Raw genomic sequence first — 16,778 nt, 5'->3', positions numbered from 1 at the left:
GGGCTCGGCCGCCGGAAGCTGCCGGCCGCCCGGAAGGGGCCGGGCCGGGCCTGGTTGCGGCAGGGCCGAGCTCAGCGGTGGCGCCATGAGCCGCCTGCGGGAGGAGGATGATCCGTACGTGGTGGAGGAGCCCAGCGACGAGGAGCGAGCGCTCAGCAGGTGCCTGGAGCTGCCGGTCGGGGGTGGGCGGGCCCCGCTCCCCGCCTGGCTTGTGCTGGCCCGGGCGCGCAGTGACGCTGGCGGTGCCAGGCCGTGGGCAGCGAGCCCGGGCAGGAGGATCGGCCTCGCTCCATCATCCGCGGCGATTTCCGTGAAACCGGCGTATTTATATTTCTGGATGCACAGCTCCCTCCGCGGAGCGAGAGCTGCCGGGGCGTTGTGGTAGGCCGCACGCCGTCGGCTGAAGCTCCTTTGCGTTTAAACCAGAGTTTTAATACTCCTAAGCTAATAAAGTGTTTCAATATGTACATTGCCCATAAGCATAGGAGTAAGGGCTCTCCCGTGCACCCACACAATTCGGATGTTCATTCCCCAGTGACTATGTCCACGTTTTAGCCTGTTTGTAATAATTGGGTGTGTACCGCTTGGCTATTTGTAGCTCCGAGGATGAGGTGGATGTGCTCCTGCACGGCACTCCTGACCAGAAGCGGAAGCTGATACGGGAGTGCCTGACTGGCGAGAGCGAGTCTTCCAGCGACGATGAGTTCCAAAAGGAGATGGAAGCAGAACTAAACACCACCATGAAGACTATGGAAGGCAAATGGAAATCACCCGAAATGGGTAGATCAAGCTTAACATCTGCTTGCATATATGAAATACTGAATTATGTGTTAGTGGCCAAATAATCTTTAGGTTTTGGTTGTATAGTTAAGATTATGTAGCAGTATTTACATCACCACATCCATACAGCACAGAATAGGAGTTGTGATGCAGAGTGGCTTGGCAGTTCATGTTGGCATTTTTGAACTTCTGTGGCCCTGAAATTGTGGGGGACTTTTTTAGTGAATTTTATTGTAATCAAAGTTTGTGAAACAATGTGCCACGCCTGTATTTCTTTCACATTACTAAAAATGTCTTGTGTACTCTGTCGGGCACAGACAGGCCCTACAGAATGATGGTGGTGTCCTCTGTGTCTAAAGGGAGTGTTGGGAGAAACTGTCCTTCAAATGGTACCTGAGGTTCATCTTTGAGGGAGAAGGGAGTAGCTTTGCTCTGAGAATGCCTGTAAATGAAGTAACACAAGTGATGTGAGTGATAGGGGTGTGGGAATAACCTGGGAGAGCTGCTACTTAACACACCCAGGTAGAACAGAGCACTCTGAACAGAGTAACTTGAAAGTAAAGGTTTCTTTTGGGCTATATACTTGCTGTCCTTTTAGCAGGGTGTTCTTACCACTTCTAATTTCACCTGTAGGTACTTCCTCAAGTACTGGATCTGCCAGCACTTCAAAATACTATGATGCCATTTACTTTGATTCTGATTCAGAGGATGAAGATAAAATAGGTAAATGACAGAGGCAAGGGGAGGGCATCTTTATACTGCCACTTACTCTCTCAGATTCTGATTCAGAGGATGAAGATAAAATAGGTAAATGACAGAGGCAAGGGGAGGGCATCTTTATACTGCCACTTACTCTCTCAGATCCTGTAAAATGCTCTGAGGGGGCGGGGGTCAGGAGGCTGTTTTTGAAGGCAGCATTTTTGAGGGGAATTATCAGCCTATGTCATCTCAGCATAGCTCCTGCAATTTTATGATGTATCCCAGTGTAATGCTTTGGGGTCATGCACTTGGAGGAGAGATGAGCCAGCATGTAAGTTTCAGTTTAGATTAATTGCAAGGATGGAAAATGAAAATTGGAAATTGTATATTGTATATTTTGATAATTTGTGTCTGATGGATGGAATATGTTCTTGCACATTTTTTCCAGATACACAGGATGTCCGGAAAACCAGAAAACATCAGCAACGGCGGATTCTCTCCAATGATGAGCTGCTGTATGACCCAGAAGAAGACAGTAGAGACCAAGAGTGGGTAGACTCACAGAGGAGAGGGTAAGCAACCATAAATATTTGAATTGTAAGATACTTAACATCAACTGAAAATTTTAAAATGAACATGGTAAATGTAGAGAAAAAGCCAATGCTGTCAAATCCATAATATGAAACTAATTTTTATATATAAACTTAAAGCATAAGAAACTTAAAAGCCTGTAAAATGTTTTGGGTGTATGTAATAGAACTTGAGTCTTCAAAACGACACAAAACTTTAAAATTTTTTAAATCAAGATTTCAAAATTCTCTAAGCCAATTTTGTCTGTACATCTTATCTAAACAACCATGCTATGAATTAAACTGTTGCAAGATAATTTGATTGCTGATTAATATTTGTTCCTGATAAATAGTGAATTTCTGGTTTTGGAAAACTTTCAACTTAGCAAGCCACAAAATGTGCAGAGAAAACAGGAACAATACAAAGGTACTTTATTGAGGGGTTTTTGAAGGTTGAAGTAGAAAAATGACTGCTGCAGCAGAAGTAAAATTTTCCACCTAAATTTATTGATTAAGATAATGAATGTTGCCTGCAGAGATGGTACTTGAGATACCTCCTTTGTCAAAGGAGAGGGCTGTTAGGCACAAATTCTCATGCCAGATGTATTTGTCTCACCAAATGAAAATACTCTGTAAATCAAAAGATACTGGTATGTGTTTTCCCCTCGCTTCTCATTTATGTTGACTTAATGCAAAAGGTGTCCAGAATGAGCCAAGTATTAAATGGTGAATTTTAATGCAAAGAGAGGTTTGACATTGAATTACTATGACCAACAGCAAGGGCATGTAATTTCACTTTTTGTGTCTGCTTCCTCCTCTCTCGAATTGGTAGGTACCGGAACCAGAGAAGAGCACCACAGCAGAGGCAGGCAAAGCCCACAGCTGTTCCAAACAGTGATGCTGTTCTGAACTGCCCTGCCTGCATGACAACACTATGCCTGGACTGCCAGAGGTAACAACAGTGAACAATAAGGGGTCTTTTTGTAATTTCTTTTTCTCAGTCAGTAGTATTGTTAGCATCTTCAGTTTGATCTATGGATTTTTATCAACTGTGTCTCACAAGGTAGCCCTAATAACAAGAAGGCAGGTAGATGTGAGTCAGATTTAGGGTTAGATGCTGGTTTGTAAGAGTGATGATCACTTTAACCTGCAGTGTGGAGATGGGGAAGAATAGGGTAGAACGTTAGCATAGTGGAGTAGGTAAATTTTTAAAAAAAACAATAATTGTGAAGACTCAACAGGCATTTCAGGAAGATTGGGGATTTTAGAGATACCTATCTAATATATATTTTGGCTTGATGTTTGGAGGCATAAAACTATTCTAGGTTATTTTTGTCTAAAAATGTCTTGTTAAAAGAGGATTAAGCAAAATAAAGATAGTATATTCTTGCTTGGTTTGAGTCTCACCAGTTAGGTTTTAGTGCAGTTACATTTAAAAGTTCCAGGAAGGTATTTAGGTGAGAGTCCACAGTATGGTTTGCTGCTATTCAGTATCTGACTGCATTGTAGGCCTAGTGGGTGCTGCTGACCTGTGCTAAGGAAAGGACTCTAGAAGTGGGAGTAAAGTAGAAAGAAATCTTCTGAAATGAGGAATAAAATACCTGTCATTTACTGAGTATTTTTGGTGATAGAGGATGAAATTCCACAGCAGCCTGAAATCATCTAAGTACTGGCTGCTGTTTTTCTCTGTTTTGGCTTTGCTGGCTCTGGTACTCCTTGACCATTTTCTGTGGTTAAGTATTTCAATTTGCTAAGCTAACAGAAAACTGTATTTTTATTGTCAGACTGGTCTTTCCTGGGTTCAATCCACTGCAGTAGCTCAGCACAGTGTCATACAAGCAATAAGCCAGCAGAATTCCAGATTGGACTTCTGCAGCCACTGTTGTATTCATTCAGGCTGCTGTAAAATTGCAGCCTGAGGGACATTGAGTTAAATTGAACTACAGTACTGAATTTTGCTACATACTCCAGATACAGAGTTGTTAAGACTGATGACAGCTGAAATTTTATGTTTTATTATAGACATGCTGCTTCTAGCATGATATGTCAATGATATTACTTATAAATAAGGAATTTCAGACTTGCATGACATTGTAGGATGTCACTGCCAGCAGATGAGTCACTCACAGATTCCTGATCCTTTACTATTATGAGGTATATGTAGCAATGCATAATTCTGCAATACCAATACCATTGTACTCCAGGGCGTTTCTTTCAGCAACAGACAGTATTTTAAAAATGCCTTAAAAAACAACAGATGGCTGCAATTCTATGTTTTTATTATTTTTGTAGCTGTGACTTCTGTTTATAAAATTTCTGCTTATTTGGCTTTCAGCCCTTTGGCATGTTACTTCCTATCTTTAATCCCATACCCAGTGATGGTAACAGATTTCTTGGAAGCAGTGTTGTATGAGTGGTATGACTTGCATTTTCTCCCCTTCTCCATAGACATGAATCTTACAAAACACAGTACAGAGCAATGTTTGTGATGAACTGCGTTGTTAACAAAGAGGAAATTCTGAAATACAGAAAGAAGGTAAAGAGAAGTAAGAAAAGGAAGCACAGCAAAGAAATTGACTCTATACAATCAAATCAAGAAGAAGAGGAAATATATCATCCAGTATTATGTACTGAATGCTCAACTGAAGTAGCAGTAATGGATAAAGATGAAGTTTTTCACTTCTTCAATGTTCTGGCCAGCCACTCCTAATGTGGAAATGCAGGGGGGAAAATCCTGTGCTGTTTTTAAGAGCGTGGGAAGTGTTAGAAATACAGGCACACTTGCCTTTTTGAAAATGTGGTCTTAAAAATGTGCATTTTCATCTGAGAACTTTATAATGGTTGGACTTTTTGCAATGTTTATACAAGGTATACAGTTAACTGTGTGTATATGAGAGCAATATTCATTCCCACCATTGGGAGGTTGTATCATTGGGGATTAAATATTTTGTAAATACCATGTAAGATCTGTATATTATGATCATTCCATGTATATATACTATCCGTTCATCATCTCAGTGTGTATTAGAATGGCTTCTTGGAATAAACACTTTATAGTAACTGATTTTCCATAGCTGCATTGGTTATTTTCTAGCAAGGGATAAACAACATTCACTCAGAATGTTTGATGTCATTAGGCTGTTGTTCTTGGTAGGTTTGCACATGTGGTCTGTGTTATGGTTTTACCCTGGCTGGCAACTAGGCCACACAACTGCTTGCTCACTCCCCTCCACCCTCTCCCCCAGTGGGGAGGAAAATTTGGACCAGCAGACCCACAGCAAGAGGAGCCCACACTAAAGCAGGTGTTCTGAAAAAACTTGTGACCCCGTGGCAGGCCCATGTTGGAGCAGGCTGTGCCTGAAGGACTGCACTCTGGAAAAATGACCCACAAAGGAACAGTTTTGGAAGAAGTGTTGCCTGTGGGATGGATTCACGTTAGAGAAGTTAGTGGAGTAGTCTCCTGTGGGAGGTACCTCACACTGGAGCAGGGGAAGGACTTCTAGACCAGTGGCAGGAACAATGGGTGATGAACTGACCATAACCCCCATTCCCTGTCTCCCTGCACTTCTGGTGGGGGAGGAAGTAGAGCCCAAGAAGCAGGGTGAGTGAGCTCTCCCAATACTTAAGTCATGGACCTTTGTGTGTGTTTCCTCTGTCCATTTGCAGAGGGGAGAGACAGAGCAGCTTTGCTGGGTACCCGGTATCCAGCCAGGTCAATCCACCACAACAACACAACTGCTCACCACCTGCTGACCCAGAGCCAGCTTGTCCTTCAACAGTGATCATCTGCCTTCCAGGTAACTCCCCCAGTTTATACACTGGGCATGATATTCTAGGGTATGGAATATCCCTTTGGTCACTTGTCCTGGCCAGGCTCCCTCCCAGTTTTTGATGGCGCTCCTCACTGGCAGAGGATGAGACACTGAAAAGTCCTTGACTTATCCTAAGTGCCTCTTAGTGTTTTGCCAGTGAGCAGGGTCAGAGACACAGACACAAACACCAATTTAAGGAACAGTGTAATTTACTATAATGCAAAACTGCAAAGAATCACAAAAGGATAGGCTATGCAAGGCACATAATCCTTAGCAAAGAATTACAAAAGGAGAAGATAAGCAATGCACCTAATTGTTACTACTGAAGAATGCCTACAGTGATTAAGATACATCACTGGTTACCCTATTACTTGACCATCTAAGTCCTCAAAACATCAGCTGTGGGGAGAAGCTGTCACAGCCAAGGACTGGAGAACCATGCCCGGTAACAGAACTCCAGTGGTGTGTCCACCTTGCAGGCATCCGGGCTCCCTGACTTTGCTGTGAAAGTAGCCCAGATTGTATGCTGTTAAACAAACAAGCTGACATAATTTCTAATTTCCTTCTTCTATTGGCTTTTCCCTAAAGCCTCACCAGTACTCCAGAAGGAACCAAGGGAGTTGTCTTTGATCCTATACACCCCTAGTAAGGCATTCCCAGGTTTCTAGATATGGAAAGGTTTGCAAATAAATGAATACATATAACAGTACTTTTATATAGATAACTTTTGGCTGGACTGTTCACCTAGAGGTTAACTTTGGCTCAGGGGCTGTTGTTTAGACCTTAGTAGTTAACATAGCAACAACCAAACATCCTGGTGTTCATGAGAACATTATTCTCAGACTAAATCCAAGTTACTGACAAGAATATGAACTCCATCCCTGTAGGGAGATAGAACATAAGTAAATAAAGGTAGTAGAGAAAGTAAACTTACCCCCTGAAGAGTTGCAGCTGGGTTAATGATAAAAGATTAAGAGCAGGCCTGATGTTACCAGGCCACAGCTGTAGCCCATCAGAAGAGTGTTATAAAAGAGTGGATTGGTTGGCTGAGGGGAGCTGGAGTCAGTGGCTGCTGTGAGGGCAAGGAAGAGTTAGTGCCTGGAGGAGCTGCCTGCAAGAAACATCAAGGAGGTATGAAACTCTAGCAATAGGGAGCCCTTGCAATGTAATGACAATGGAACTCTTACGCTATAATGACAATGTGTCCCAGCCAAAACCAGGACACTGATAAAGAAAGAATTGTCATGATATTTGGATTTTTGGTTCATTCAGATCCCAAAAAAAAGAGACTTTACTGATTGGAAGATGAGCTTATGTTGGTTTTGCTGGCATAGACTGTTCTGCCACTGATCATGTAAATCAACAGGCCTAGTAATACAGCTAAATGATATACGTATAAATATGCGTTGCAGTGTGTTTTTATTTTGCAGGTTATTGTTTGATTTGTTGTTTGGTAGTTTTTTGGGCCCTTTTTCCACCTGCTTTTACAGCGACACAGACTTGTCTTTGTTATTCAATTGAGCCAGGTGTCGTTTATCTCTTTACTACTTAGCTACTTTTCTGCCAAGTTTCAAACCCCTTCCTCCCACATCCAGTTGTTAACCCCTCCTGTCCCAAGCAGTTTTTAACCCTTGTATCCCTTGCCCTTGTGTTCCACCCCCAGTGCTTTTGATTAGTTGAACATTGTGTCCTCCCTTGAGACCTGCCCCCCTTTATAAGCTGCTGTTTGCCCCCAGCTCATGCCTGGGACCCTGAGGCTCGGGGAGTGTAACATCAAATAAAGGAACCCAGTGCCACCCCAGGCCCGTGCTGCTGCTGCGGCCTTTTTGTTCTGCGTTGTGCCTCCACTGGTAACTGGGATTCTGCAGAGCCCCGGAAGAGGGGGACTGTCCTCACCCCACTGTCACTGTCTAGCCGGGACGTGTGACAAATATGTATATTTACATACATGTAGTAGAAGAAAGTACTGGATTTATTGTTGTTTTTCCTTTTGATGATACATTTTAAGAAGAAATTTACAGTCAGATCTATTACCATAGAACTAGTTTGCTTTTTCTGTTTATTTAGTACATTTACAGCTTCTTTATGGAAGCACAAAGAGCTTCTGTACTTGGTATTTATGTCTATGAAGCCACTGTATTGTTAAGTCTGGATCCTTCTCTGTCTTCATTCAGGTGTGTGCCCTAGAGGCGAACTCTTACTTTTTATTTGTAGCATCTCTTATAGCCAGATATTTTTTTAACTGTACCTTGAACAAGGGTCTGTGAAAAAAAATCTCATCTTTGTGTTTTTTCTTGTTATAGTACTAGGAATAACTAGTTATATGTGCTTTAAGGAATTGTCAGAAATATTTGAATTTAGGAGGTAGAAACCTGAATAACATCTTTTGTGCCATAGATTATAATAACTATTTGGTTACCTTTTGTAGTCCCTGGTGTGGTATTTTACTGATCTACACACACTCATTCTATACTGTTACATGAGATTAGGAAGAAATAAACATGCTGGTTCTTCTGTCAGGATTACATAAGAAAAACACAGAATTACTATTTTCAAATCAGCAGAAACTTAACCTCTGCTTGATGAAGTAGAGAACTGTTGATGCAGCTGCTGAACCTGGTTGGTCAGTATGATGTGCCTTCCTCTGCATATGCAACCTAGGAACAAAATGGAGCTCTGCTGGTACGGAGGCTTGGGGTATGCATGAGACAAGATTTCAATCTCATCTTTGCTGTTGAATGTAGGTACATTGAGACTCAAGAGTGAAGTATCTAACTTGCAGTATCAGATAGCTGTGGGATCATGTGAAGTGGGATAAATTCTTAGTGTGTGCCACGAGCCAAGAGGTGTACACAGGAAATTTTGAATATATGAAGAACTGTTTCTTGGTAGAAGTGTGGAGGAATACATGTAATAGGGAATATGGACTGTGCTCTGGAGCATGCTGGCCTTGATTTACTTCTCTTTATGTTCCAGATGAAACAGAAAGGCTCTCTGTAGTGCTGGGTTAAGGATGTTTGCATTGACCTGCTGGAAACATGAGCATGTGAGAATGTAGTTCAAGGGCTCAAGTGTTGATGCAGGTGGTATCAGGAAAAACAATTACATGATGACAGTCCCTAAGCAGGGGTAGAATGGAGCTGGTGAAGGAGGGGAAACTGTACAGAGGAATAATGTCTATTTCCATAAGGGGCTAACTAACAAAAAAACTCATGAGTATGCACCATACCAAAAAAGTGTAAGGCGCCATCTACCTGGTGGGTTAGGATAGGTGTACAAGACTGTAAAGCTGGCATGCCTCTAGGCATTACCTTTCCTCTCATCCCAGATCCTTAATTTTGTTTGCCTTACCACTTGAATTGCAGAGCATCTTGTTAGGAATTACAGGAACAGAGAGGACTGGACCCCTGTGCTCCATGTTGATACCCTTCCTGCAGCTTTGAATGGGAATAATGATTTAGTTATTGAACTTGTCCTTGAACTTTGGGCATGTTTATACAGAAAGGCACCTTTCATGATTACCACTGTTTACTCAAGCAGCAACACCAACACAGGACTCCTCCAGCAGAGACTGCAACAAGCAACAGCAAACTTGGATAGTGGCCACAGTTCCCATAGGCAGTTATGTCAGGGTATTAATCTCCTTGTGTTCAAATAAATCTGCATAGATAGGGTGTATCTAAATGTCTTCAGGGTGAATCAAGTCCTATTTCAAATTCTGCCACACAAAATAGTACACTCTTCAGTTTTCTTTGCCAGCTGCTTTTCTTTTCCACAGTTATCTCCTGGTCCTGTAGTTGTATTTTGCAGCTGTATAAGTAACTCAAATATGCATTGTCTTATGGTAGTACTTCCTTATTTTTCATTGTATAAATAGCACAGGTGAAGGTAGCGGTGGTACGGCTACAAGGACAGAATCACATTGCTCAGTGACATAATTGTAAATTGATTTACTAAGCAGAGTAAGTAAAGTGAGTCAATTCCAGTGCACACTTGGAATGTATGGTCTGGACTATTGGCCTGGACGCAGGGCCTGGAAGTTGCAACACACACTCTGCTCATTCAAGGTGCCTGATGATTGTGCACATCCCCTTCCAGCGGGTTTGCAAACCGTGCCTTCCACAGTGCCAGCATCAACTGCCAGGGGCCTTCCTAACCACACAGTCCCAAACCAGTCTCTGGGAATCTCTGGTTTCTGGATGCCACTGCCTTGGGCGTGCAACGTTAGGAACAGTCACAGTAAGCTGATTCATCACCTCTTAGATTTTCCTATTCATATGGATTAATCTCGCCAAAGCTGGCCTGTCTTAAGGTCGCATTTATCTGAGCCACGTTTTTGGGTGTGCTTTACGCTCTGACAACTGAACGAAGTTGAAGAATCGTGCAGATAATTTTTAACATGTCTCCCTTACGCCCTGCCAAGCACAGGCTTTGGCTCTTCGGTAATTCCCAGAACGTCAATTCAGATTAAACAGGATGAGAGAAAGTAGGTTGCAGCACCATCTCCTCGGTGTGACTCGGGCCGGGAGGTTACCAGCTCCAGGGTCAGCCGTATAATTTAATCAGATCGGGCCCGATGTCGGCGTTCAGCGGGGAGAACGGGGAAGCAGTGTGCGTCCCCGCCGTTCTCCCCGCTCCGGGAGCGCCCCGCGCCAGCCGCACAGGCCGCGGCGCCTCCTTGCCGCCGGCCGCGGCCGCCCGGGCCCGGGGCGGGGCCGGGGGAGGGCGGTCCCGGCAGCGCCGCTCCCGCCTCCGCTCGGCCTGGGCCCGGCGCGGGGCCGCTGGCGGGCGGGAGAGCGCCATGGCGCTGGGCTCGGCGTGGAAGCAGATGTCGTGGCTGTACTACCAGTACCTGCTGGTCACCGCGCTCTACATGCTGGAGCCCTGGGAGCGCACCGTCTTCAGTATCCTTCTGCGGGCCGGGCCTGGCGGGGCGGGTGTGAGTGCGGGGCCGGGGCTGCCCCGCTCCCTGTCGCGCTGTGTCCGGCGGCGGCTCCGGGGCTGCCCCGAGGCCGCCGGGCGGGTGTGGCGGCTCCGCCGGCCCTGCGCGGAGCTCGGGGAGCGCCAGGGCTGGGGTCGTGCTGGGGGCGCTGCCGCCGGCGGGGCTTGCTGGGGGCGGCGGAGAGTCGGGCCGGGCCGGGGGCAGCCGGCCTGAGGCGCCGAGCGCGGCCAGAGCCCGCGGCGGCCGGAGGAGCGGCAGCCTCCGCCTGGGACCGGGGCTTGACCTCTCCTTGCTAGCGGGGACTCAGCTCCTCACCGTAACAAACTAACATCCTGCCCGGGCTGGGAGTAAACCTCGCTGGGAATAAACCGGCATGTTTCACGTGCTGTGTCCGGGCGTCGGGCAGCCTAGTCAGTTTCTTTCTCCGGCATAAATTTATATCTTTGGACTTAGGGTAGTTGTGGCTTTTCCACTGAAATCCCGACCTTTCTGTTAAGGATAAGTGTCTTAATGATTTCTTTTGTATTTTGCCTAGAGGAAAGTAAATGTGCACGCTGCAAAACCTTGCAAACCTAGGCTTTCATGCTGCTTTGTCACATGGCTTTTATTACATGGCTGTTTAATCCTCGAGCTGATAAGTTTGCTTGGCTGTTTTAGAGTGGAAGAACTTGACAGATGCTTATGTAAAGGCGTCTCTATAAAGACTGTTTATAGGTTTGCTCCTTTACCTGGCCCTTTCGTACAGGCAGTGCATTTTCTTAAGTATTGCTGTGGCGTTACAAGTATTTTTCTCTGGTTTTGTTGATCTTGACTTAAAATGATGTCTCAATATGAGTGACCGTGAGCCATCTCCAGTTAATGCTGAGCGGTAGAGAGAGAAATTAATTAAAACATTAACATAGAGAAGGGTATAAGCAGTAGCAAGAAGCTGCTTTTGCTGAGGTTCTGCTTAGTTTTGTAAAGAAACTCACATTTCTTATGTAAAAGTGGTTGCCCAAGTTATAGCAGTGTGATCAGTCTTTTTTTTCCTGTCTCTAGTCAGTAGAAATGGCGATTACTGGAAAAGAGAAGTAGTATCTGTTAGAGACTTACTGTGCACAATTGTGCAGGTAGGGGCTCTTATGTTGTATTCCGTGTTAACGTACCTTCTTCCTTTTATGCCATGCCTGTATCACTGAGAAAATCTAATTTTTGTTTTTCTTCCAATTATATTAGTCTTGAGTACTTTTTTTTCCTTTTTACTTTGTGCGAAATGTTTAAGTAAATGAAAGCGTGTGCACGTTTACTTTCATAAAGTGTTCATATTGTAATTTCCACATAAGGTACAAATGTAAAGAGTGGCACAAGCATCACTTCTGATGTCAGACCAGCAAAGATGTTTTTTGTCCCCAAGCTGGATGCTTTGGCTGTAGGTGGGTCATGTCTGCTGGTGCTGTATGGATGCAGCGCGGGCACAGTGGCCTTGGGAACTGATGGTGCGTGGCTGTGCTACAGTATCAGAAGTGAGCACTGATATGGAAATGTGGATTTATGACCTGACCTTCATTTTAGTATCTCACTGTATAATCTTCTGGGACTATAAATACACCAGGCAGCTCCAGTAGGTGCACCTCATAGTTGTGCTGTGCCGCGGGTGAGTCGGGCGTGGAGCGCTTGTTACGCCTGTGCTGTGCAGACTTGGTCTCATAGAGCACAGAGCACGCACAGCTCCTCGGGTTTCACCTGTGGAAACTGAGTGCTGCTGTCTGGCCTTATCATGCTTGTTAATCTCCAGTGTGTTTTACAGTGTTTGGGGCTAAGTTTACTGAATCTCTGCAGGTAGTTGGATGGAATCAACAGCTTCTTTTATTAATTTTGTGTTGCCTTGTCAAGGCTGACCTAGAACAGAGGCTAGACAGAGTCAAAGAATAAAGTAGATATTTATTAAAAGGCCTCAATGGATACACCTTGGGCAGTACAAGAGCCCAGCCAGGGCTACACCCAAGATGAACCCAAAATGGCCACAATAGGGACAGCCATTCAAAAGGGAGGTCTCTCACTTTTATAAGTTTTGCTTCATTAGCATATTGGAGTTAATTGTCCAGTTATAGCTTTAGTTTATGAAGTCCCATCCTTCTTGTTTTTCTCTCTTCAGTCCACATTGTTTATGCTCTTGGGCCTGAAATTTGGATCAGTCGTCCTTGGTCCCAAGCTAGAAAAGGAATTGTTTTGTCTAGCTACTCTGTGAAGAGAGCTTACCATCCCTTGATATGAAGCTCAGAACTACACACAAAAGCAGTGCAGAATCTAAAAAATATAAAACCTAAAACCTAAGGCATTTTTCCCCCCCTTCTTTTTTGGGGGGGGGGGCTTTCCTGTCTCTTGTGATGCCAAAATTTGTTTAGATAAAGCTTCAAAAGCCCTAGAGGTTCTCTGAAGTCCAACTGTACATGTACTTTATAAGCTATTGTCTCAGTTCTCTATATACGTTTTACAAAAGCTCCCTGCTATGAGTTCAGCTAATAAAGTGGTTATCTGCAGATTTTTTAGCAGATAGCTTCACATGAAGTTTATTTTGCAGCACAACCTCCTAAAGCCCTAATGAGTGTGTTTATTTAAGTACACACCTTGCCTCAAAACTATGCTGATGCTCTGAGGCATTGTGAGTTAAGTAGTTAGAAAGCATCTTATGCCGTCTGCTTAAAAAGGCAGTCATCCACAAATAAGAATGGTGTTGCTCTTATTTAGTAAAGCTGCTCATATTATTGTAGTTTTGTTTTCTTTTTTATTTTTATGGTGGTTGATTTTTTTTCTGTTTGGCTGAATGAGACTGGCTTCTGCAAGACTTGCTCAACATCTGAGAAGATGAATGTGAAAATGTGCGTTTTCTCAGTGCCCATTTTCTGTTCTCCATCACACTTCACATGCTCTCGTCTGTCCTCCTGTGTCACTGACAAGGCAGTGGGGAACTTGCAAGGCATCCTTTGCGGTTCAGCTGATTGCTTCTCCTGGCATTCGGGTTTTCAGTGTTCAGTAGGTTCTTCTGTGGCTTGTAATTGCTGAATACAGTTGATTGTGTCTGTTTCAGAAACATAATGTTATAAGATAGTAATGACTAAAGTTTTAATGCTGTAGTTTGTGATGTCTTCTGTGGTTTCTGTTTCAAAAGCTTTTTTCCTCAACTGTAGTTCAGATTCCATGCTAGTTTCCATTGTTGGAATGGCACTGTACACAGGCTATGTGTTCATGCCTCAGCACATCATGGCAATATTGCACTACTTTGAAATTGTGCAGTGATGAAGAACATGTTTTCAAGAATAACTGGGCTTTGAAATCTGGTCTACAAAGAAGAATGAACCTCTCAGTTTTACCAAGATTTCTACTGATGTCCGAAAGACACAATTATGACTCTGAAGACTAGGAAATGAGATGTGTAGAGCAGGGACATGAGATGTCCCCTGTGTTGTGTTCATTCCCTTTAATTTTACAAGATATGCCCTTGTATAGTAGTTTTGTCTACTTTAACATTGTGATTGTACTTTGATATCAGTATTTTCTTAACTTTGTGACAGTTTCAATATTGCACTGTGAAAGCTTTTCTTAATTGTACTTTTGAGTAAATCTTAATTGCCTTCTATTTTTAATCAGAAAGTCATCTTATTAAATGGGGCTTAAAGCTTTTGTTATTGTATGGTATGTATTTGCCTAGATATTTCTATTAATGCGTTTTGTAAGAAAATACATCTAGATTCATATTAGAGACATGGATATATTCGTCTAATCCTATTTACAAAAGCTAGTTTGTATGACTGAACTCAGGTGTACTGTTCGCTGTCCAAACTTTGTTCAACAGTATATTTGTGCATATCACCTACATTTGGAATTAGCAGTTATTTCAAGTTTCTGTATTCTACCGGTGGGAGGAGGGAGGGGAGATGAGGCATTGAAGCAGAGTGAAGACTGCATTCATTATGTTTTTTAGTAGTGCTGTGGTTCTGGACTCTGTTTGGGTGGGGGGGAAATGGACTTTTCTTTACTGGCATTGGCCCACATATGGCTTTGGGATAGCACTTTAAACCAACCTTTTTTCTAGCTACCAATTCACTTTTACAGGATGCTTTATTATGTTTCAGGGGCTTTGGTTTCTGCTGGTTTTCACTCAACAGTGTAACTATGTCTAGGTTTTCAAGGGGTTTTCTATTGCTGCTAGTGTTCCAAACATGTTTTCGCTACAAACGACCAAAACATAGGGATTTTCAAGGGACTTGAGTTACAACTACAGCAATAAGTAGCTGAATACTTGGCTGAAGTCCTGTCTTTTTTTTAATAGGGATTTTTTTCAGTTTTGTATTCTGAAATGTAAGAGGGTAACAACTTAACTTTGCTAAGTGGACAATTTTTTTGTTGTTGTTGTTTAAAAAATAAAAGTTAAAAAGCAGAGCTTTGATGCAAAACTTTCTTGGAGAAGTTAATCGGTTTCCAAGTGCTGCTTGCTTTTCTCAGAACTTCCCAAAAGTGACACTTGACCAAAGACCTGTGATTTTAATGGCCCAATAATCAGTACTGTTACATCTTTTATGCAACATTTGTTGACATCAGAAATTGTAGATTTTCAGTATCTGTAGGGATATTGTCTTTCAGATTATTTCATTTTCTCAAACGTGTACTCGTGAGAAGAGAGTGTTTTTCCCTGTATTTAAAAACTTCATATGTATTTGATTAAAAACACTGCTGTTGTTTTGGGAACTAAAAACAGTGAGCCTTAAACTTCTTAGGTGAACCTGGGATTTCCTGAAGTTGGTAGGAGTCTCCCTCTAATTCAGTGCTTTCACTTCTTAATAACTGGCCAACAAAACATGGATGGGTTTCTGGGATTGTGTTTTTTGTTATTTTTTGTGGTGTTTTATTGTGGTTTTATTTAAATGTATCCAGAGTTGTATGTGCGCATTATAAGTGTATACATGGAGATACTGATAAGTTAATGTACTCGTTTTGAAGTAACATAGCATAAATCCAGTCTCTCTGTTAATTAAATCAATACTTGATTGTGATGTTTCCTTGCAAACTACTACCATGGTTGATAACCTCTTTTCCAGCAGTAGATAATGTTATTTGTATGAGGGTGAAAAAACCCCTTCTGTGTGGTGGCATTAGGAATGTTAAGCATGATTTTTTTAATTGTAAAATGTTTTTTAAAAGGCCTTTGGTATAATGACTTTTATTAGCTGCTTTTTGTTGAGAAAAAAAAGAGTAACCATAATTTTCCACTTACTTGCCTTATGTTGACTTGATAGATTCCACACTTAAATTCAATTTGCTAATTTGAGTACAGTCTTTTTCAGTATTTCTTTTAGTATAAATCAAGAATCTATTAGTCTTGGACAGTTCTTTTTAGATTCTGAATACTTTATTAAAGATGGAGTAATTTCATTAATAAAATATGATGTGTTTGCTGAAGTTTAAATTTCTAGAAGAAAGTTTTTGCAGTGTGTCCTTTTGTTTAGGTTGAGCTAGTGAAGAAACAGTTCAACTGGTGATAATTACAAAGCAGAGATTTCTTTTTTAAAGTAGGAGTATTGGTAGGGATTTAATTAATCATTACGTTTGAATAATAATAAATAAATCTGAAGACTACCAAGTTGTTTTCCCACTGCAGTCTGCCTTATTGTCATGTCAGCTATCATATCCTCTATGATAGAACCGTAAGTTTTTTTGTTGTTGTTTTTTTTTTTTTTTTTTTTTTTTTTGTGCAAGCTGGAGTTCAAAGGCAGTTTAAATATCATTTGGAGGCAGCTGGTCAATCATGCGTTTGTTCTAACATGTTGATAAAAATTGAGGCATTAGTAATTTAGGTAAAATTGGAAAAAAAGCAGTTGTGAGAAATGAGGAAAAAGTTACTTGAGAGACATGCAATTGGCTGTCTGTTATTCTTTTAATAGTAATAGCTCTTGGGGTTTAGATTGCATCATTAGAAATAAGCATTTAAAAATGCATTAG

The 16,778-nt window shown here is 42.4% G+C and overlaps 2 protein-coding genes across 2 annotated transcripts; both read left to right on the top strand.

The window, feature by feature from the left end:
• The first annotated feature begins 34 nt into the window (after window positions 1-34).
• Window positions 35-5,090, top strand: EAPP (E2F associated phosphoprotein). The gene is made up of 6 exons (XM_058807382.1): window positions 35-159; window positions 599-780; window positions 1,414-1,503; window positions 1,928-2,051; window positions 2,881-3,000; window positions 4,497-5,090. Exons 1-6 carry the CDS (start codon window positions 86-88, stop codon window positions 4,756-4,758), a joined length of 852 nt encoding a protein of 283 aa, XP_058663365.1. The 5' UTR covers window positions 35-85; the 3' UTR covers window positions 4,759-5,090.
• A 5,508-nt stretch (window positions 5,091-10,598) lies between these two features.
• Window positions 10,599-16,220, top strand: SPTSSA (serine palmitoyltransferase small subunit A). Its single transcript, XM_058806842.1, has 2 exons — window positions 10,599-10,764; window positions 13,975-16,220. The coding sequence occupies exons 1-2, from the start codon at window positions 10,662-10,664 to the stop codon at window positions 14,076-14,078; spliced, it is 207 nt and encodes a 68-aa protein (XP_058662825.1). The 5' UTR covers window positions 10,599-10,661; the 3' UTR covers window positions 14,079-16,220.
• Window positions 16,221-16,778: the final 558 nt, after the last annotated feature.

Source organism: Ammospiza caudacuta, chromosome 6, assembly GCF_027887145.1.
Source record: "Ammospiza caudacuta isolate bAmmCau1 chromosome 6, bAmmCau1.pri, whole genome shotgun sequence".
Classification (NCBI taxonomy): domain Eukaryota; kingdom Metazoa; phylum Chordata; class Aves; order Passeriformes; family Passerellidae; genus Ammospiza; species Ammospiza caudacuta.
This window is presented reverse-complemented; position numbering and strand designations above follow the sequence as displayed.